The sequence below is a fragment of the Vulpes lagopus genome, chromosome 9 (assembly GCF_018345385.1).
Source record: "Vulpes lagopus strain Blue_001 chromosome 9, ASM1834538v1, whole genome shotgun sequence".
Lineage (NCBI taxonomy): Eukaryota > Metazoa > Chordata > Mammalia > Carnivora > Canidae > Vulpes > Vulpes lagopus.
Genome location: NC_054832.1, coordinates 63,243,805 through 63,265,940, shown reverse-complemented (window position 1 = coordinate 63,265,940; position 22,136 = coordinate 63,243,805). Strand labels below are relative to the sequence as shown.

The following is a 22,136-nucleotide window of genomic DNA, read 5'->3' as shown; positions in this document are numbered from 1 at the left end:
AATTCGGTTGTTTAAACACCAAACCTGGAGAATCTTACAAACAAAGGAAACAAATGTTACAGTATTGGCCCAAGGTCGTGTTGTCCACCTAGTTGAGTAAATAAATAACCAGTAAGGTTATCATAATACCATAGAGGGCTTTTTTTTTTTCTACTTTTGAAAGGATGTTTTTAATGTGTTCCTGTTTTTGCCACATACTCTCTTAATATATTGTTATTGACTAATTACCAATAGCCACACAGAGAAAACTATATGCCACATCTAAAATTTATATTCCTGAAATTTAATCCACAACTGCATTTGGACATCTGCCTGGATCGTGACAAATGTTTTCTCTTTCTAAAATCATGCCAGAGGGGATCCCTGGGTGGCTCAGAGGTTTGGCGCCTGCCTTTGGCTCAGGGTGAGATCCTGGAGTCTTGGGATCGAATCTCACATCAGGCTCCCTACATGGAGCCTGCTTCTCCCTCTTCCTGTCTCTGCCTCTGTGTGTATCTCTCTCTCATGAATAAATAAATAAAATCTTTTAAAAAAATAAAATCATGCCAGAGAAAGCAAAAGTAATGTTGCTTTATTACTTAACAAAGCCCTTAACAAAAAAGATGGAAATGCTATTTCCTACCCCAAATGTATTGACAGATCAAAGTTTGGGTTTCTTTTTAATTTTTATCTTTCAGTATCATTTATAATGTTTCTCTGTGTTCAGGTAGCTCACCAAATCACTGGTTGTTTAAGGCCATCTTATTAGGTTTTACTGCTTAATTACCACAAATTTAGTAGCTCTGTTTTATTATTTCACCATTTCACTGGGAATGGTTTGATTTTTTTTGTTCAGGGAGTCAAAGAGCTGAAATCAAGGTGTCAGCTCAGGCTGTGGTCTCATCTGGGACTCGGGATCTTTTTACTGGTGGTGAAATTTGTTTCCTTGTCATTTTAGACGGAGGTCTGTCCCTGTTTTCCCTCTAGTCAGCTGGGGATAGCTCTCAGCAACTAGAGTCCCCTGCAATTTCTGCTACATGGCAGTTCTCAGCATGGATGTTTGATTTCCTCCAGGCCAACAGGAGGGCATTTCTCTGATTTCCTCTTTTGTAACCAGTTAGAAACACTATTTCTCCATGATTAGGTCAGGCCTACCTGGACAATCTCACTGTTACAAGGTCGAGTGATTTTGGGACCCTACTTACATCTGCAAAATCCTTTTACCACAGTACCTAGATTAGTGTTTGATGGGATACATGAGAGAAGGGGTGTATATGCCAGGGCCAAGAATCTTGAGTACCATCTTAGAATTCTGCATACCACAGCCATGATTAAGAGATATTCCTGTAATGGTACTATCAGCTCCAAATGAAAATGGGAATAGGGATCCCTGGGTGGCTCAGCGGTTTAGCGCCTGCCTTTGACCCAGGGTGTGATCCTGAAGACCCGGGATCGAGTCCCACGTCTGGCTCCCGGCATGGGGCCTGGTTCACCCTCTGCCTGTGTCTCTGCCTCTCTTTCTGTGTGTCTCTCATGAATAAATAAAATCTTAAAAAAATGGTAATAAATAACTCCAACAGCATGAATTCTTCCTCACGTTTCCCAATCAATGTCCAGTTGGATGTTAGACCTTTTAAAGGTGCAGAGACCGCAAGCATCCCAAAGCTCCTGTAGATCCAGGTGTAAGACCTGGGAGAGTACCAAGGAGGATTACAGAACAGTCAACTGTGCTGAGGAGGGAAAGAGTCACACTCGCGAAAGGCAGCTGTGAATTTCGCATACAAAGAAGGGATGATGCCATTTGTCCCCCATGGAATTTTGCAATTCTTAACATCCCGCTCAGTGGCACCTGACAACCCAAATCATTTTTGGGGCTATGTTTTAGTTTGAAAAAATGTCAAACTTTTGAATACAGGGCAGGTTTTTTTGTTTGTTTTTAATCTGATAGCTCTCTGAATGAGAGAATTGGAAATAGAAGCATTAATTTTTCTTTTAACTGAGTCTGTCAATTCTACATAGAAATTTTGTGATCTTACATTAAGCCTTCTCTATCGCTTTAGAGCACAAAGAATTTGGGAAGAAACGTAGGCAGAAGGTGGTATTGACTAATTTTACTCACCTGCAAACTGTCTCCCTTCCATCATAACGGTATTTAAATCATGGCTATGCTCTTAATTAACAGTTTAATTGGCTGGTGCTTTCTCAATCCATTTCTCTGGAGGTATGATTTTCTGTTTAACTTTCTTGTTTTAATTCTTCAGCAAAACCATAAAATTTAATTAGGAAAGTAACCAGCTTTGTAACAGTGGTTCTAGGTCTAATTAGCTATGCTGTGACTGTACCTTCTCAGATTTCACTCAACGCTGCACAGACATTTTGCATTTGTTCATGTTTCAGATAAGACATTGTGAATTTATAGCATCAGCATATATATCCCAGTCACTTTTCACTTTTCCAAAGATGCTTGGTTATATCCAATGAAGTCAGAAAAATTAACATAAAGCATCCATACATGCTATTAAACTAAGAGCCATCAAAAGGCCAGGATGTAGGGCTGTTACCATGTGTACGATTTTTCTATTGCTTTTTTATTTCTGTTTTGTTTCTGTTGCTTTTTTTCTACTGCTACAGAAAAAATTACCCCAAACAGAGCAGCCATTTACCATCCTTAGTTCTATAGGTCACAAGTCCAGGCACAGTTGCCTGGATTTTCTCTTTAGGGTCTCACTGGGCTAAAAGCAAGACATCAGCTGGGCTATGATTTCATTGGGACTTCAGGGTCATCTTCTAAGCTCGGATGGTTGTGGCAAAATTCTTTGTAGTTGTAGGATTGATATCCCCATCTCCTTGCTGTTTATAAGATGGGGGTGGTTCTTACCTCCTAAAGGCCAGTAGCATTTCTTATCACATGGTTCCTATGGACAGTTCACAACACAGCAATTTGATTCTTCTTTGAGACCAGAAGGAGTACTGGCCTCTGTCAACAGCTGGAGGAAATACTCTAATTTTTAAAGATTTGAGAGAGAGAGAGAGAGAGAGAGAGAGAGAGAAGTAACAGAAGGAGAAAGAATTCCAGGCAGACTCCCCACTGAATGTGGAGCCCAATGCAGGGTTTGATGTCATGACCCTGAGATCATGACCTGAGCTGAAATTAAGACTCTGAGGCTTAACTGACTGAACCAGCCAGGTGCCCCAGAAATATTTTGCTTTTAAATGGTTCATCTGATGAGGTGAGGCCTACCCCAAATTATCTCCCTTCTGCTACATAATGTAATCTATCAGGGAAATAACTATTCCATCATATTCACAGACCCTGACCAGACGCAGAGGAGAGATTATGCAGGGTGTATAACCAGGGACAGAAATTTTGGTGCTATCTTAGAATTCTGTCGATCACATGGTGCTTTAGGGAAAGGAGGCACTAAAAGCTCCCTTCCCCTCGGAGGCAGTGCACGGGGTCTGCAAAGGAGCTGTTAACAACAGTGCCAGTTCTGTCCCATAAGCTCCACAGGGCGTAAGATGATAGACATTCATATTCTTTATTCTCTGCAGGCTGCTTTCTCTGCCTGGCCAGAATTGATGCTCTCAGTGGTGCAAGTGGATCACTCGATGAAATCATTTGAATTTAAAATGACATCCAGTTAACATGATGCTTTTAGATAGAAATGTATTTAAGCTCAGTGCTTCCAATTTCAACCCAATATGACTATTTCTTTGCTAAAGAGAAATGAAGAAATGCGAAGAATTAACACAGCAGGCCTGAAACTACTGTTCTTAGAAAGGTCTACTTACAAGTTTGGCCATTAGCTGGCATCTGGAAACAGGGTGGTAGGATTGGCCCTAAAATCTAACTGGGAAGAGTGGCTCACTGTGCACCTCAACAGTGCAAACAATATAGTTCCTGCTTTCCTTTGGAGAATCGAATTTTGGTATGTGCTTGGCAGAGGGGGCCTATATGACTAGGCTCCAGTAAAAACCCCGGGCCCTAAGTCTATAATGAGCTTCTCTGGTAGACGATGTTTCACGTATGTTATCACAACTCCTTGCTGGGGGAATGAAGAACATCTTGTTTAATTCCACAGGGAAACACTTTTTTTTTAAATTTATTTTTTATTAGTGTTCAATTTGCCAACATATAGAGTAACACCCAGTGCTCGTCCCATCAAGTGCCCCCCCTCAGTGCCCATCACCCAGTCACCCCCACCCCCCGCCCACCTCCCCTTTCACCACCCCTAGGTTCAGGGAAACACTTCTTGTGTGCAAGCCTGAGCCTGGTTTCTCTTGGACTTCATGCCATTTGCTTTTTCTCATTGCTGGTTTGCTTTGTATCTGTTTGCTATAATAAATCATAGCTGTGAGTAGGATTCTCAGCGAAATGTAATCTTGCAAATCTCTGAACCTGGGGGTGGTACTGGTGACTCAAGGAATAAAGTAAATGAGAATGTGACAATGTACACTGGGTCTAGTCTCCACCACCCAGCAAACTTGGCCTTATTCTTCTCCATTGGGAAAATGATCAGAGTAAACAGATTCAAGGCAGGAGGCAGGCCTCATGTGGCTTCTAGAAGGTTTGGCACCCTCTAGATGTGTGCTCCAATGCCACACTGATCCAGGGCAAGTTAACTTCTGTCTCTCCTAATTTCTTCAGCTCTAAAATAGCATTAATAGTACCCACCTCATAGAGTTGTTAAAAGAAGACAATTTATAGGAAGTACTCAGACTGTGACTGGTGCAGGGTGACTCAGAGGGGCTGGATGGAATTCTCTGTGGTGTGGGACTGCCAGAGCATCATCAACATTCTGATATTAATTTCCTTGCTACCCCCTTCACTCTGCTCCCCCTTCCGCACCAGCCTCCCTTTCCTTCCCTTCTCTTAGTTGTCCTCTAAAGCTCCTTCACATCCAAACCATTTCCTCTCCCGGGTTACTACCCTTCCTCAAGGGCTAGATGAAAATATGCAGGAAGTTGTTTTTTTTTTAGTGTGTACAGAACTGTGCACAGAAAAGGGCACGATATATTGTGTTCTCATCAGTGTCCATAGTCCTATCTCATGCTCAACATCTTTTCATTCCATCGATTACAATTTACAAGAGTTAAGTAACCCTCCCAGTCCTCACTGATGTAATTTTATTACTTTTGATAATGACAAGTGATCACATATATAATTGTGATTTTATTTTTATAACTTTGTAAGATCTATCGTGTAAATATACTTACAAATGGTGTGGGGGCAGATTTTGTCACAAATTTTTTCCTCAATACTTAGCTAAGCATATATGTTCCCTGAAATATGGTATAAAGTGGCTATTTTTCCAATGGGTGTATCTAAAATATAATTTCAATGGAGATGGGAGCTTCTACTTGAAAACTGCTTTGCTTCTTTGCAAATGTTGAGTCCCTGGGAGGCTGTTTAGATAATGTTCAGGTATTGCTGCTAAAAAGACTATAATGGAATTAAATGAGCATACATGACCAGAAGAAAGTTCATGTCACTATCCTGAAGCAGAGATGCCTTTGAGAAAGAGAAGAGGTTTAGGAAATGTCTGATGAGCAGTCCCTCTGGTACTGGATACAATCATAACAATTTGGAGTGAACTCTTGCATTTTCACTTTGAGCCCTTGTAATGAGACCCAAGCTTAAATTGGATAGTACATGTATAAAAACTGGGAGTAAAGAGAAAGAAAGGAAATGAATAAATTCCAAGTTCAAAACTTCATTTGTAAGTACATTCAATATTTGAAGGAAAGATGTCAGAGAAAAATCAAGCCAACAATAAGACCAAAAATGTGATAATTACAATTATCTCCAGAAACCACTAAATCTATCCTTCCTCTCTTATCCTCCTAACATCTTTTCCAGGTAAGACTTCCAGGCATTTAGGACACATGTTTTCCTATCCCACATTGGCGATTAAGGAGGTCTTCTAGGTAATCTGATTTGCTATCCGTTAAAATAAAGCTAAACTGCCATATATTTTATGGTCTTCTTTTCTTCCTAGGCATAGAAAAGAGCCCATCACCATACCTCTTTTTTTTTTTTTTTTTTTAAGATTTTGTTTATTCATGAGAGAAACAGAGAGAGAGGCAGCGACATAGGCAGAAGGAGAAGGCGGCTTCCTCCAGGGAGCTCAATTCAGGACTCGATCTCAGGACCTGAACTGAAGGCAGATGCTCAACCAATTGAGCCACCCAGGCATCCTATCACCACACCTCTTATCATAACGTTCTAGTTAAAGCTAACACTCAATTATATTGCAGTCGTAAGAAAATGAGAAATTCTCTATCTCTAAAATCCACAAAATTCACCAAAGATTAAATAATCTGAGCCATTCAACCTTTGCCCATAGAATTTTCTTATCAGACTCACTGAAACAAACCAAAATTAATTTAAAAATTTCTTTTATTTTCCTCAATTCACTTCTGCTTGAATTTAATTAGAATGAAAGTATAGATGATTAGCAGGAAAATTTTAAGAAGGAAAAGTGAAGCTCTGGAAAATTATAAACTAAATTCACTCATTCATTAAAAACAATGAAGACATTTACTGAACTTGCGGATATTCCTACATTCATTCATTCATTCATTACCACAGCAATGAAAAAAGTAGACAAAAGCTCTATCAATGAAACTTACATTCTACTAAGGGAGACGGAAAATAAATGAACTCATAAATAGATAATGGGATAAGATACATCATGTTTTGAGTAACCTTAACTTATCCTTTAAAAGCTCTTTAAAGTTATCTCTTAGCATTTTCTTTTCTTGGCTAATTAATTCTACTTACTCAACTCCCATCGGCAAAGCCCTGTAAACACATCATAGATGTAATGATAAGTGAGTGGAAGCTCTCTTACCTTAAGTTGGTGGTATATTTTCTTCAGTGCATTTGCTTCTTCTTCTGTATTGGGAATAAGTCGAATCACCTTATCACTATAAGAAAGGAAAAAAAATGGTGTTATTTGCCTTTCAAAACTAAAGATTTAGCCAGCTTTATCTGCTTGCTTTTAAAAAACTAACTTTGCAACTGGGAAGAGAGACAGCAAAACTCTGGGCTGGTCTAATATCAGAAATACCTGGGCCAGCAGTTATCCAGTTATTATTAATCTCAGATAACATTGGTCTTTTAAAAAAAAAAGATTTATTTATTTTAGGTAGAGTGGGAGAGGGACAGGGGGAGAAGGAGAGAGAATCTCAAAAGCGGACTCCCAGCTGAGCACCGAGCCTGACTCAGGGCTTGATATCATGACCCAGAGACCTGAGCTGAAATCAAGAGTCAGCTGCTTAACTGAGTCACCCAGGAGCCCCCAACATTGGTCTTTTTTTTTTTTTTTTCCTCATCAGCCTTTGAAGATTACAAATTCACACTTAAGCAGAGAAAGGCCAAAAACACAGGAACAAAGGTAACAAGGACAAGGACTTTAATGAATAGCTCAGAGCAGATGCCAAGCAAGAAATTTCTGATGACAGAGGTAAAAACACTCTTTTAAAAAAAAGCTTAATGCTGAAAAGGAATGTGACTTTCAATAAGAAGACATATGAAATCTATGCACTATGGAAAATTTCTGGTTTAGATTCTTCCTACAATGAGAACAGTAAAGATAAGCTCATCTCTATGGGCCATCTTATGTCTGTAGTACAGGGCTTCCCAAGTGACATATGGGGCCAAACTGGAGGGTGACCAATTGTTTCAACGATGCCACAAAATACGAATGGCTATAAATATTTTTAAGTGATAAAAATTTTAAGTTGTACCACAGCTGATATTATATTTGAACAATCTAAAAGTTTATTTCAGTAAAGATCCTGAATTGTTTAAGAAGACCGGATGAGTTGTGCTATGGTCCAGAGAGTTCTCTATAGCAGTGAGCTCCCCTAAGGTGTGTCAGAGAACTATTATTATTTTTAGTTATGTCACAGCTCCAGTATGTAATAATCACAAATGGCTCAATGCTTTTTGCATGTAGTTATTAAGTACTTATAAATGGATTGGTATAAAGGAGATCATGGAGAATTGGTTTCTAGAGGAAATTTAAGATATCTCTATACTAAATAGAGTACAAGAGTATTTTTCATAACCCTTTACAGTATTTTACAATGACTAAAGATAATTAGTATATATATATGTGTGTGTGTATACATATGGCAAAAAAGAAAAACCCAGCAGTTCCATCCACAACTTATCTCTCCAACCTCAAATATACTGAAGTAAGGATAGAATGTGATATTTTCCATGGTTTTACTACTTAGATGAATAGCAGTGTCCAAGGCCGGGTAAAATCAATATGGAAGTTCTTGAACCCCACAGGACACTTCCAGATTTGTTGGAAAATTATTCTTAAAAAAAAGAAAGAAAAAGAAAATTATTCTTTAGGGCTGTGTGTTCATTTCCAATCACTTTAGCTTTGTTATTTCAAATGATCCTGTTATATCTTCTTTAGGTCCATGCATTAAAAGGCCCATGGATTGCTGATAATTTAATGTGTTTTGGCCACTATTCTCCTAATATGACTTTGTCACTTCAGTTTCCTTAGAATCACACAAAACCACCCCTCAGTATTAATGCCATGAAGTCTATTTTTCCAGAAAGAATAAAAGAAAGTAAAGGCAAAGAAAAAAAAATCAAGTCACTGTGAAACCCATCAAATATGACCTTTAGAATTTAAACGTAATTTACACCTTTTCTCTTTTTCATTTCTGGTACACAATTCTCTGTCCTTAATTTTTCTTGGGTTCCTCCTATCCTGGCCTCTCCCACCTGACCCGATATAATTCTTGGCAGAGAAAGGCAACTCCACTGGGTAATATGGTTGTTTTTGAGGGATGGATCACTTGACAGCTTGCTGAAAAACACCTCCATCTGGGGCCCTATCAGCTCCTCAAGAGTGCAAAGAAAGCAATCTGTAGCTGTTTTACAGCCATAGGAAAAAATTTTTTTAAATGATGGATAATTCAATCTGGCAATTGGTTCCTCTTCTGTGAGTATAGGATAAAAGGTGAACACACCTGGGATTATTCAACTCTGAAAGTGATTGCACAAGCCCAGCTTTGTCACTTTTATCACAAAAAGTTCACTTCATCATAACTTGCAGCAATTCTCAGGTGTGACTTAAGAAATGTGTTTATTACTGTTTGAATACTTGTCAGAGAACATACAATAAAAAAGTTATTTAGGGAAACCCACATTTTGTAAATCCATAAATTTTATTAGACTAACCAGTAGCCAACAACAGTCCTCTACTCAGCATGCAAAAGCAAATGCCCCATTTGTTCCACCAAACAGAAATCTGGCTTTCCCTAGATCTGATAGTCTTTTTTTTTTTTTTTTTTTTTTTTTTTTTTTTTTTTAAGTGGTGAACAATAATTCGGTACTACAAACAGGAAGGGTTCACGAAGTAAAGTAGCTCCGGCAACTCTGAAATTCAAACTAGCTCTGCACAACTATCAAAGGTGAATGGAGAGCTTTCCTTATAACTGATGGGGTTTTTCCACCACTAGGTGGCAACATCAATTTAAGACCCCCTTGGCTATCCTTTGGGATTAAGTCCAGAGGACCAAAGGTCTGCAAAGGGGTTGAGATTAGGGAGCTGACTCAGCAACCAGCTGCTCACATGTACATGTGTTTGTAAATCAGATATTTTTAGCTCCTGGAGTCTGTGTAAAGTTTTCACAGAGAGGACAGGCATATTAAATCAGATTTTAAAGATGTGATATTAGAGGCAAAATATTCCAGATAACTAATCACCCAGCCATCACATATTTACTCATGATATACTTAAGGTTATGTTGCTAGAATGCTAGCACCAAGTTGCAAGTTGATTATTGATCCTAATGTACAATAGCAACCACATGAACACTATTAAATACATTTAATCCATTTAAAAAGTATTATTAAATGCGTAACGAGAACATATGCACCCAGAGAGGAGTATCTGGCAAGATGGCACCTTCTCTAACCTTTTACAATCTGCCTGGGTTTCAGTTTCCTCATTGAAGGCGTGAGCAATGAACTGTTGCCTTCCCATTTTAAAGTTCTAAGACTATGCTGCTTGAAGCTGGTGCCTACCACATGTACTGCCAGGTCTTGACTGCAACACCTGTGGAAGAATGTGTTTTGCAGGCAACTGGAGAGTCCTCAAGCTCCTTTGGAAAGACACAGATCTGAAGCTACAGATTTTTTCCTTCCGGGTCTTGGCATCAATTTTCACAATTGATTCCATTATTAAACTTTGTACCTTGCAGAACCAGTTTATAAATCTATGCTTGTAAGAATGAAAATATTATAGTATGCACAAAATAAAGCTCCCCTTCCAGTTCTCTTCCATGCCAAACTTCTCCTTGTCCCCTAGTGGCCATTGTTAATTTTTTGTGATCCATTCCTGACTCCTTTGTATTTACACATATGCACACTCACACGTGATGGTCTCATAGCATTTTATAATACTCATTTGCTTTTAGTTTTCACTTAGCATGTTACTTTGAAAACACTTTTTAAAATAAACAGTTGGATTCTAAATGCTAATGTTTTACTTTGGAGTTTTATGCCTATATTCAGAAGGGAGATATTTTTAAAAATAAGCTTTTTATAAACAAAAAATATATATTCTTTTTTAATCACCCTTGTTTGATTTTGGCATCTGCATTAAGCTATCCTCACAAAATTGGAAATTTCTCACCTTTATAATATGTCTGGACAAACTGAATGACATAGAAACTATGTCTCTGTTTTGTAGAATATACCCATAAAATAATTCAAGGTAGGACCAGCACTTTTTCTTTTTGGGGCTTAAGTATCTAGCTTCTCAATTCTTTTGTAGGTACTGGTCTATTCAGTTTTCTTCTGTGTTTTTCCAGTGAATTTTGATAATTTATTTTCCTAGAAACCATCCATTTATATAAGTTATAATAAACTCAATTAAAATGTCTTATAATATGGGATCCCTGGATGACTCAGTGGTTTAGTGCCTGCCTTTGGCCGAGGGCGTGGTCCTGGAGTCCCGGGATCTAGTTCCCCGTTGGGCTACCTGCAGGGAGCCTGCTTCTCCCTCTGCCTGTATCTCTGCCTCTCTCTGTGTGTCCCTCATGAATAAAATCTTAAAAAAAAAGTCTTCTAATTTAAGGCATCTTAATCTGTAGCTTTGTCCCCCATGTCCTAACTTTCCAAAGACACTGATTCTTTTTAAAATCATTTTTATTATCTCTGTATATACATATATCATAATTTCTACTTCTATCTTTGTAAATTCTGTACTTTATTTAGATCTGCTTTGTTACTTGTGTTTTAGTAGGGGATATTTTTATTGACATTCAGATTTAAGTTGATAATTTCAGGTTTTCATAATTCAACTTATTTAAATTAAAAAAAGTCACTCGTGGGATCCCTGGGTGGCTCAGCGGTTTAGCGCCTGCCTTTGGCTCAGGGTGTGATCCTGGAGTTCAGGGATCGAGTCCCACATCGGGCTTCCTGCGTGGAGCCTGCTTCTCCCTCTGCCTCTCTATCATGAATAAATAAATAAATAAATCTTAAAAAAAAGGTCACTCGTTTCTCTCAGACCCCACCCCTTGCCTCTGATAGCCACCAAAGTTTTGGGTTTCCTTTTTTTTTTTTTTCATGTATAAGAGAGATCATATAGTATTTATCTTTCTCTGACTTATTTCACTTAATACAATGCCTTCATGGTTCATTCATATTGTCATAAATGGCAAGATTTCATTTATGGCTGCATAATTTTTGTGTGTGTGGAAGTGGAATCGCTGGATCATATGGAGGCTAGACTTTAAAGAACTTCCATACTGTTTTCCAGAGGGCCTGAATCAATTTATACTCCCCACCAACAGTGCACAAGGGGATTTCTTTCTTCCACATCCTCGCCAAAACTCATTATTTTCAATAATAGTTATTCTAACAGAAGAAGGGTGATATTTCATTTTGGTTTTGACTTGCGTTATCCTGATTAATGGCACTGAACACCTTTTTATGGGCTTGTTGGCTATCTGTATACTTTGGGAAAATGTCTATTTAGACCTTCTGCCTATTTTTTCAGTTTTTGGCTATTGAATTGTATGAATTCTTTATATATTTTGGATACTAGTCACTTATGGAACAGGTGGTTTGCAAATATTTTCTCTCATTTGGTAGGGTAACTTCATTTTATTGATGCTTTTCTGTACTGCGATCCATTTGCTGCAACCCCACTTTATTTTTGCTTTTGGGATCAGATTAAAAAAATCCTCACCAAGACCTGTGTCAAAGGTCTTACTGTCTAGATTTCCTTTCAGGGATAAGTTCAAGTCTTACATCTTTAATTCATTTTGAGTTAATTTTCATGTATGGTGTAAGATAGTGGTCCAGTTTCATTGTTTTGTATGTGGCTGTCCAATTTTCCCAATGCTGTCTATTGAAGAAACTGCCCTTTCTCCATTGTATATTTTTGGTTTATTTATCATAATTAATTGACCATATATGTGTAGGTTTATTTCTGGGTGCTCTGTTTTGTCCTATTGATCTGTGTGTCTGTTTTTATGGCAGTATGGCATACATAACCATATTGTTATGTTTACTACAGCTTTGTGGTGCGGGGGTGGAACCTGGGTGGCTCAGCTGGTTAAATGTCTGCTTTCGGCTCACGTCATGGTCCCAGGGGCCTGGGGTGATGCCCTGAGTTAGGTACCCTGCTTGACAGGGAGCCTGCTTTCCCTCTCCCTACACTTGGCTCTCTCAAATTAAAAAAAAAAAAAAAATCGGAGTTTGATGCCTTCAGCTTTGTTCTCATTTCTTAAAATTACTTTAGCTCTTTGAGGTCTCATTTCACACAATTCTTAGGAATTTTTATTTCTGTGAAAAATACCATCGATATTTTGGTACAGATTATACTGAATCTATAGATTGCTTTGGGCAGTATGGACATTTTAACAATATTAAATCTTCCAATCCATGAGCATGGAATGTCTTTCCACTTGTTTGTGTCTTATTCAAATTCTCTCATTAATAACTTATTTTCAATATGCATTTTTCATCTCCTTGGTTAGCTTTATTTATAGGCATTTTATTCTTTTTGATGTACTTATAAATGGGATAATTGTAGTTTTTAGTTTCTCTGTAGCAAAAAATATTTTGAAGAATGTTAAAAAGTTCTACACTTTTTAGTATGTTTATGTTATTTAGATGTTCTGTCCTTATTGTCTTAAATTTGACAATTTTTGAATTTCATTTAATATACCTAACTGTGATTTTGGATTTGTCAGTTTAAAGACTCTTAATTCACATATTTGATGATATATAACTATATATAAGTTCATGACTACTCTATATTCTGGATGGAATAAAGTTTTTATCCTAAAAGTTTCTAGAAAAATCCTTCTATGCCTCATTTAATGCTCTTTAAATTTCTTTTTTGCCAAATGATTGGCTGGGACAGTTTTGCCTGTCTTTCTTTTTTTCTCTTTTTATGTGTTTCTTGGAAAATATCATAATGCTAGATTAAATTTTTAAAAATTCAGTGAGATTTTTCTGGTTTGAACTGGAGAAATTTACTTATTCACGTTCATTACATTACCTGATTTTATATATATATTATATTTTGTTTGTTTTTGCTTTTTTGGTTTTAGAGACAGAGCACAGAGCACAAGCAGGGTTGAGGGAGAGGAGGATGGCAGGGAGAATCTCAAGCAGGCTCCACCCTCAGCACAAAGCTTGACGCAGGGCTCCATCTCATGACCTTGAGATCATGACCCAAGCCAAAATTAGGAGTTGGATGCTCAACCAACTGAGCCAGCCAGTTGCTCCTCTTTTTTATAACATAAACTTAATAAGCATAAAAATGTAAGGCACATACATTTTCTAGTATTAGCAGATATATACATGTGTGGTTTTAGTTTTTTCATTATTTGTTATGGGTTCTTACCTTTTCTCCTTGCCATCATTCTTGGAGTTAATTCTCTGCCAATTTTTCTTATCTAGTAGCAAACAAGCTATGCATCTTATTTTTTTTTTAGTGATTTCTTATAAATTTTACCAAGTTACTTTAACAGATACTTCTTTCACATCTAGAGTTAAGTCTTTGTACGTTCGTCCCTTGAACAAGATCCTAAGAATATTTTTTTTTAGCCACTTCTTTCCTGTTTTTCTCCCTTTTTGCTCCATGTTTTGTTAAAATCACCCGGAGTTTTTGTTGTGCATTGTGTCTAAGTGGATACCTGAACTGGGTCCTTTCAAAAATCAGATGTTGAAGACCTAACCTTCAGTATTTCTGAATGTGAATATATTTGGAGAGAAGGTTTTTCAAGAGGTAATTAAGTTAAACTAAGGTAACTGGATTGAGCCCCAATCCTGTCTGATTGGTAGCTTTATCAAAAAGGAGGGAATTGGGGCACAGAGTTGCACAGAGGGAAAACACCATGAAGATACAGGGAGAAGGTGGCTATCTGCAAGCTAGGAAGAAAGGCTTCAGAAAAAATCAACTATGCTGACACCACGCTCTCTGACTTCCAGTACCAGAACTGTGAGAAAATAAGTTCCTAATGGCTTAAATCACCCAATCTATGGTACTCTGTTACCATAGTGCTAACACATACACTGAAGATGGCAGCTTAATGGATATGTCCTCAGCCATTCCTTGATATTTGAACAATTTTAGTCACTTTGCTCCAGATTCTCCCAACACTGCATACATTTCCTATGCAGCACTCATTGCACTCACTGCAGTTTTAGTGTATTTCTTACTAAGCTCTAAACTCTGCATGAGCAGGAACTTAATAGATTTTGGTTTATTCTGTGGGAGTTCTGCGGAAGTGTCTTTATAGAGTAGTCTGAAGCTTATCTTGAGAGGTCTAGAGCTAGGTTTAGGTTTTAATTGCAGCTTCTATATCATGCAGAGTGTAAATTAGGAGCCCACACCCATACATGGTAGAGATCTGGGGTATCTAACTTTTCAGTGATCTCCCATCACCCAAATCTTTAGTAGACCAAAACCACCTCCATTTCTCCATCTGTAGGGAGTTTTTCTTCAGACTTTGAAGTTGCCCTTATTTTTATAAACTTGCCGGTAAGCTCTCCATGTCTTCCTGTTATAGGCATTGGAATCCCAGCTTGAGATATGACAACCTCTTTTTCATAGTCCTGACTCCCAGAACCACAGGGCATCAGCTTTTTCTTTCCACTTTAGCTTTTGTTTATGCCTCCAAGTATTTGGCATCCAGAAATTTCCTTTTTTTTTCTACAAAGTTGTTATCTACTAAAACAAGTGACAGGGGTGGTAAAAGAACATGCTCTGGAGACAAGTTGCCAGCACTAGCTGTGGGACTTCATGCAATGTTTTTCACCTCTGTGCCTCAGGCCCTCTATTCCATAGATTGGAATTACTGGTCCTTAACTCATGGGTTATTGTGAAGATAGAGGAGTATACATGTTAAGTGCTTATAGTAATACCTCATCCAGAGTAAGGGCTGTATATATGTTTGGTACTATGAAGTTTTTGCATTTTTGGCATATTTTCTCTTTATCCAATATTTATACTTGAGGGTTCCTGACTAACAACTCAGCCTTCTATGTTTTATTATACTCTAATGTGTTGAATAAAAAAATGAAAAAGATTCTTTTAAGAGGAAACTACTTGTTAACAGACATCCTGGATGGCCTAAGAATGTATGACTTGTCCATAATCTCCCTTTGAGTTATCATTTGTATCTGGTATCTTGTAACTCTTTCCCATGTGACCATGCCTAATTTGACACCTAACTTAAAGGCAGTCAGTGGATGAACAGGTGAATTAGAAGTGAGTCCTGCCCAGTTGGGTCACTTTGACTGACTGCTGATCTAGTCCAATCTATCTTTGTGAATTTACACTTGAAATGATGAAAAAAATCGGTTAGTAGTATCAGGAGCAGTGGCGGTAGATACAGGTAATAGCTCAATTATTACCACAATGGCAAAGTTCTCAAGCAGGGATCATAGGCACTGCCCAATGCCCTTTGTAAATGGCCCTTTAGGCTCCAGGGGCCTGGTTTGGAAATAGTCTCCATTCTTCCTTGTGTTTCTTATAATAAACTCCCACTATCTGATTTATCTGGAGCATGCCTTTTTAAAAAAACCTAACAAATGTACTAGTGCTAAGAATATTGAAACTTAATTTTTAAAAAAGTATCTGGTGTCTAAGTCACTAGATTTATCTTCTCTCATCTATTTCCTCTTCAGGTAGGGAAAAAAGAGAGGAAGGCTGGATTCTACATGGTGCTCTATCACTTGAACAAATTTGCTTACACATTTAGCCAATGATCCCTAATCCTTAAATTGAAGAAATAGCAATATACTGTTGCATAAGGTTTTTGTGAGAATTATTTCATTTAGACACATTTGTTCATGTTACATTATATGCCAGACACAGTGGTAGGTGCTAGGAATATAGCAGTTTCTGCCCATAAAATGGGCTTACAGCCATAGTACCAATGAAATATTGTCTGGGAAATGCCTAGCTTGTTACAGCTTCTCAATGCTTAATAACTTCTGTTATTATGTCTGCAGGAAAAATACTTTCTTATTCTGTAGAACTTGAACTGCTGAAAGGAGATACTTCTCCAAGTATGTTTCACCTGTGAAGATTAGAAACAATAAAATACTATTTTATTATAAATCTATTTAACCTTTTTGTTATTGTTGCCAGTGTTTTTGTTTCTTGACCTTTCCATAGGTATGTGAATCTAATCATTGATCAGTATGCTTTATATAGGATACTTTATATATAATAAAAATGAAAAATCTCAGAGAAAGTTCTATCTAGATGTCCTCTATTGGTACAAGCTGCCAAGATTCAGTTTTTCAATACTTTTAAAAACACAATTTACTCAGATATAGAAAAGGATATCTAATGCTATTCCTCAGGAGGTATAAGATTAGATGACTGTTGTGGATGCTGTTGGCTACTCCTCCAAATCTATTTTCCCCTTAAGCCCTAGCAGAAGGGGTTTACTCTGGTATTCATTCTATCCGTTCATGAAGAATTTGGGTCTTCAGCCAGTCAGAGCTTTGTATATCTGCCCAGCAACTCTGTTGGTGTGGAGATTGACATGTGTTATGAATTGGCCCAATAAAATTTAAGGGAAGGATTATTATTTCATGGTGGGTGAGGGGCATTCATTTTCCTGTCAAATGTAAACAAGGAAATGAATAAGCCTGCTTGCCACTGGCAGCCTGTAATTAGGAAGGGAATGAGTTGTAGGGTGAGGCAGATTCTGTGGACTCTTGGTGTGGGGAGGAAGAAGGAACCTGGGTCTTCAGTGGTCTTGTTGAAATCAGGCAACCTTTAGGCTAGTCCAACCTCTGGTCTCCTCTTATGTAATATAAACATTTTATTGGATAAGCCAGTTTGAGTCAGGCTGTGTCCTGCTTGTAACCAAAAGCACACTGCACAATAATAAATTACTTAGTTATCTTTAAGGAACGAGATAAGGAAACTATGGAATAACTAAACTTACTGTTAAATCAAAGTCTTCTTAGATGGAAAATCACATCAGTGTTCCTTCTTTTCTCCACACCCTTCTCTAAAATACCCTTTTGATTTTGATGGCCACTCTGTGTGTGCTTTCTGAAGGGAAAACTAGGATAATAATCAGTAGCTAAAACTCATCTCCTATTCATAAGAAAAATAGGACAGTTTAAAATATTTGCTGGATTTTCTGGAAATTTATATCCTATGGAAGAGTTATTAATAGAATGTTCACTCACTTAAAAAAAATCTCATGCCCAAGCACAAAGAAATCCATTAGATAATCCTACTTAGACAAATTAATGTTCACATATAGATTCTATATTATAAAGTACTTGGGTCTCAGTGCTGCATTTCCTTTGTTGAAAGATTATGTTTTGATGCACATGAAAAATTTCATTAAAAAGCAATAAATAAGAGACAACTTGGCAGAGAACTTTAGAAAGCTAAATGGATTCTTCCCTTCTTTGGTCATGGTTTATGGTCGCAATATAAAGTACTCAGAACATGAAGAAATTCCCTGTGGCAGTTTGCTTAGGACATAAAGATTTAGACTTCACTTTTGGATTAGATGGAAGTGATGACTTTCTTCTTTTTTCGTTGCTGCTGTATTTTAACAGCAGCGAAAAGAAAAACACACAGCCTTCAAAAAGCCTTACTGATGTACTTCACTTTATAACATTTTCTCAAGAGATTGAACACCTACCATGATATCTCACACATAATGGAGGATCAATAAATATTTGCTGAATTGAATTAAAATTGACTTTCTATAAACTGCATCATCTGTTAAGTTTCTGAAATTGGCTTCCACAGTAAGGCCTGAGAATTTCCTCTTCTCCCATTACTACAGGTCAGAGAGGAAAAAAGCAATAAAATGTCACCCTTCCATTAATTTTTTACAGTAAGATATTACCTTCACTGTGTCCCAAGAATTTGCTCTGCTTAGTGTCACATAATTATATAATACTTCAATTTAGTCCTGCTTGTAGTATTTAAGAATAGGACTCAATCTGAGAAAACTATTACCACAATGGAGAACAAAACATTCATTAAACATATCTATGTAGCAATTATTCCAGGCAAGTCTCTGGTGGGGAGGAAAAAGGAAAGGAGCTAAAAAGCATAAGGAAAGAAATTTCAAAGATGGGTAATAAGGTATAAGCAGTATCATATTACTATCGTAATAAGGTAGCATATGATCAATGTTTTATATATTACATAGAAAATGCACAAAAAGGATTAGAGAATGATTAGAGAAAGCCTTATGGAAGAACCCAGATATTTGAAACTAAGATTTGGTTCCCAGTGGACTGACATATATTGGTCTAGTGATTTTGAAATTTGAGTGTATAAAATATGTACCTGGGAATCTGTCAGCATAATTTGTTGGGGGAAAAATATCCTGAAATCACCTTTCTGGATAAAACACTAAGCAATAATGGAATATGTAGGTTTGTTTTTGGTGTATCTTTTAATATGCATGGGTAGGTGTCAATAGAGCAAGGGAAGGCCTAAGAGGGCAAAAACGTTTACACAAGCTAATACTGAGACCAGTGGCTACCCTGACTGATGGGCATATTAATACTCTGATGCCCCAGAGTCTAAGAAAGGTGGGAATTCAGATCAGAGGCAGTCACAGAAAGTCTTAAAGATAACAACCTCAAGGAAAAGATGACAAGAAAAATGCCTTGAGAAAGAAGTGTAGGGAAACTTCTCGGTCATAGACTTGGTTGTGGATAGAAGAAAAAAAATGTGATCATTACTGGGAATTTGAAGCCACATGCTAGGGAAGTACAGGGAAGATGGCAGAGTAGAAGGATCCTGACTTCACCTTGTCCCACAGACACACCAAGGCAACATTTATATATATATATAACTGTGAAAATGCCCTGAGACCAGCAGAGTAGATCTTCTATAGCTAATCATAGAGAAGGTCACATCAAAAAGGGTAGGAGGGGTGGAGGCACAGTCAAGAACCAAACCACGCAGTGCAACTAACCGCAAACAGGAGGGACATCGCAAGTACAGAAAATCAAGGGGGATCAGACTCCACCCCTTCCCATTGCACTGGGCACCCATATAACCCTGGGGACCCACACTGGGAAGACATGTCCTTATAATGTCTGACTTAGAAAATCAGCAGGGTTTAACTGGGAGAGTCAGAGGGTGATAGGAAACCAAGTCCCACCTTTAAAGAGCTAGCCCCAGACATCGCACAGAAACAGCAGTTTGAAAAGCACCTAGAATATAAGTGAAGGAGATTTTTTGACTAACTTTAAGATGTGTGCCAGAGAAGTAGGTATCTGCAGATTTCTCTAGAACAAAACTGCAAAGGTAGGTGAACTTCTTTCTTGCTCTCCCTTAGCCTAGATAATTGGATGCTTACAGGAGCCAGTTCTAACACTTTCCATCTACATTATTAACACCCACATTCCCTGCAGACTCACCAGGCACTCCTTCCAAAGCAGTTCCTGCCCCACCCAACCCACCAGGTACTCCTTCCAAAGTAGTTCCTACCCAATCATATCTGGCAGGCAGCCCCAGCTAGGAATGGCAACCCTCCAAAATGATTACTGCCCTGGCAATGGTGTGTGTGTGTGTGGGGGGGGGGGAGAATAACCCCAGACACCAGTGCCCTCACATTTTCTGCAGCTGGACCTCATAGCTGGCTATGCAGTGAAAGAGTCCTATGCTTTGATGTGCCTACAGCTGTCAAAGTAACTAATAGCAGCCAGACTCAATGCCAGCTCCACCCAGCACATAGGTTTCAAAAGCTCAGGAAGCATCTCTGTCTAGTGGGCCAGAAGCAGATAAAACAAGTTATTGCAGCCAGCTGGGATAAGGTCCACTCCCACTCACTGGCATGCCCACAGTATCCACAACTCAGCCACAACAGGAAGTAGTGTGCAGTCTCCACATGGGACACCTCAGGAGTGCCCAGTTCTGGTGATGAAGGTGCACCATGCTACAGGGCACCACAGGACCTCTTCTATACAAGGCAACTAATCTCAAGACCAGGACACATAGCTGACCTAATACATAGAAACAGAGTTAGACAAAATAAAGAGACCAAAGAATATGCCAGGAATTAAGGAACAGGCCAATATCACAGAAAAAAAGCTAAATGAAATGGAGGTAAGAAATATGTCTGATAAGCAGTTCAAAGTAATGGTCATAAAGATACTCACCAGCCTTGAGAGAAGAATGGATTAATATACTAAAAACTTCAAAGAGAAAATGTAAAAAAGAAACATCAGATCTGAAGAATACAATGGCTGAAATGAAAAAAATATACCACAAAGAATCAACAGCAGAGTAGAGGATGTAGAAAAATGGATCAGTGATCTGAAAAGACAGGGTAATGGGGAGCACTCAAGCTGAATAGCAAAGAGAAAAATAAAAAGTGATAATAGGTCAAGGGACCACTGAGACTAAGTTTGCCTTACAGTGATAGTCAGGCCTGACTATATAAGCTTCAGGAATGCAGGCACTGTTTTTCTTTTGCTCACTATCGTATTCTTTGCACCTGATACAACATCTGGCTCATAGCAGATAGTCAATAAGAGAAAAGGGACAGAAATTTATTTGAAGAAATAATAGCTGAAAAATTCCCTCATCTGGGGATGGAAACAGATATCCATATCCAGGAAACATAGGGAGCCCCTAACAAGATAAACCCAAGGAGATTTACACCAAAATCCATAATAATTAAAATTGCAAAAACTAAAGAAAGAATTATAGAAAAACAAATAGTTATGCACAAAGGAAACACTATAAGGCTATCAGCTGAATTTTCAGCAGAAATTTTGCAGACCAGAAGAGAGTGGCACGATATATTCAAAGTGCTAAAAAGGAAAAAAATATAACCAAGAATATTCTACCCAGAAAGGCTATCACTCAACATAGGAGAGTGTTCCTCCCCCCACCAAAATTAAAGAAGTTCATCACCACTAAACCAATATTACAAGAAATGTTAAAAGTGGGAAGATCATAACTAGAAATAAAAAGATATTATGAAAGAAACAAGTTACACAGGTGAAAGCAAGCATATAGTAAAGGTAGATCAATCCCTTATAAAGCCAGCATGAAGACTAAAACAAAAAATAGGAAATCCATTATATCTACAAAGGATACTAAATAAGATGTAAATTATGACATCACAAACAAAATGTAGTGGGACGAATAAAAATGTAGTGCTTTTAGAATGGGTTCAAACTGAAGTGACAATCAATTTAAATATGGACTACCATATAACATATGCTACAACATATGATGTTATACATGAACCCTATGGTAATCACAAATCAAAAATCTATAGTAGATACATTTAAAAAAAAAAGGATAAAAGAAGCCAACATAACACTAAAGAAAGTCATCAAACCACAGGGGAAGAGAGCAAGAAAGGAAGTAAGAGAAGAACTACAAAACACTCAGAAAAATTAACAAAATAATAAGCACATACCTATCAATTACTTTTTAAAAAAAGATTTTATTTATTTATTCATAGAGACACAGAGAGAGAGAGGGGCAAAGGCACAGGCAGAGGGAGAAGCAGGCTCCATGCAGGGAGCCTGACGTGGGACTCGATACAGGGTCCCCAGGATCACACCCCGGGCTGCAGGTGGCGCTAAACCTCTGCGCCACCAGCTGCCCCCAAAATTACTTTAAATGTAAATG

General features: G+C 37.9%; 1 protein-coding gene across 1 annotated transcript in view; it reads right to left on the bottom strand.

Annotated features, from left to right (window-relative positions):
- Positions 1–22,136, bottom strand: part of CPA6 (carboxypeptidase A6) — a 325,374-nt gene that overhangs the window by 188,187 nt on the left and 115,051 nt on the right. Inside the window, exon 2 of the mRNA XM_041768850.1 lies at positions 6,834–6,909. Coding sequence (XP_041624784.1) covers positions 6,834–6,909 — 76 coding nt within the window. The remainder of the gene's footprint in view (positions 1–6,833; positions 6,910–22,136) is intronic.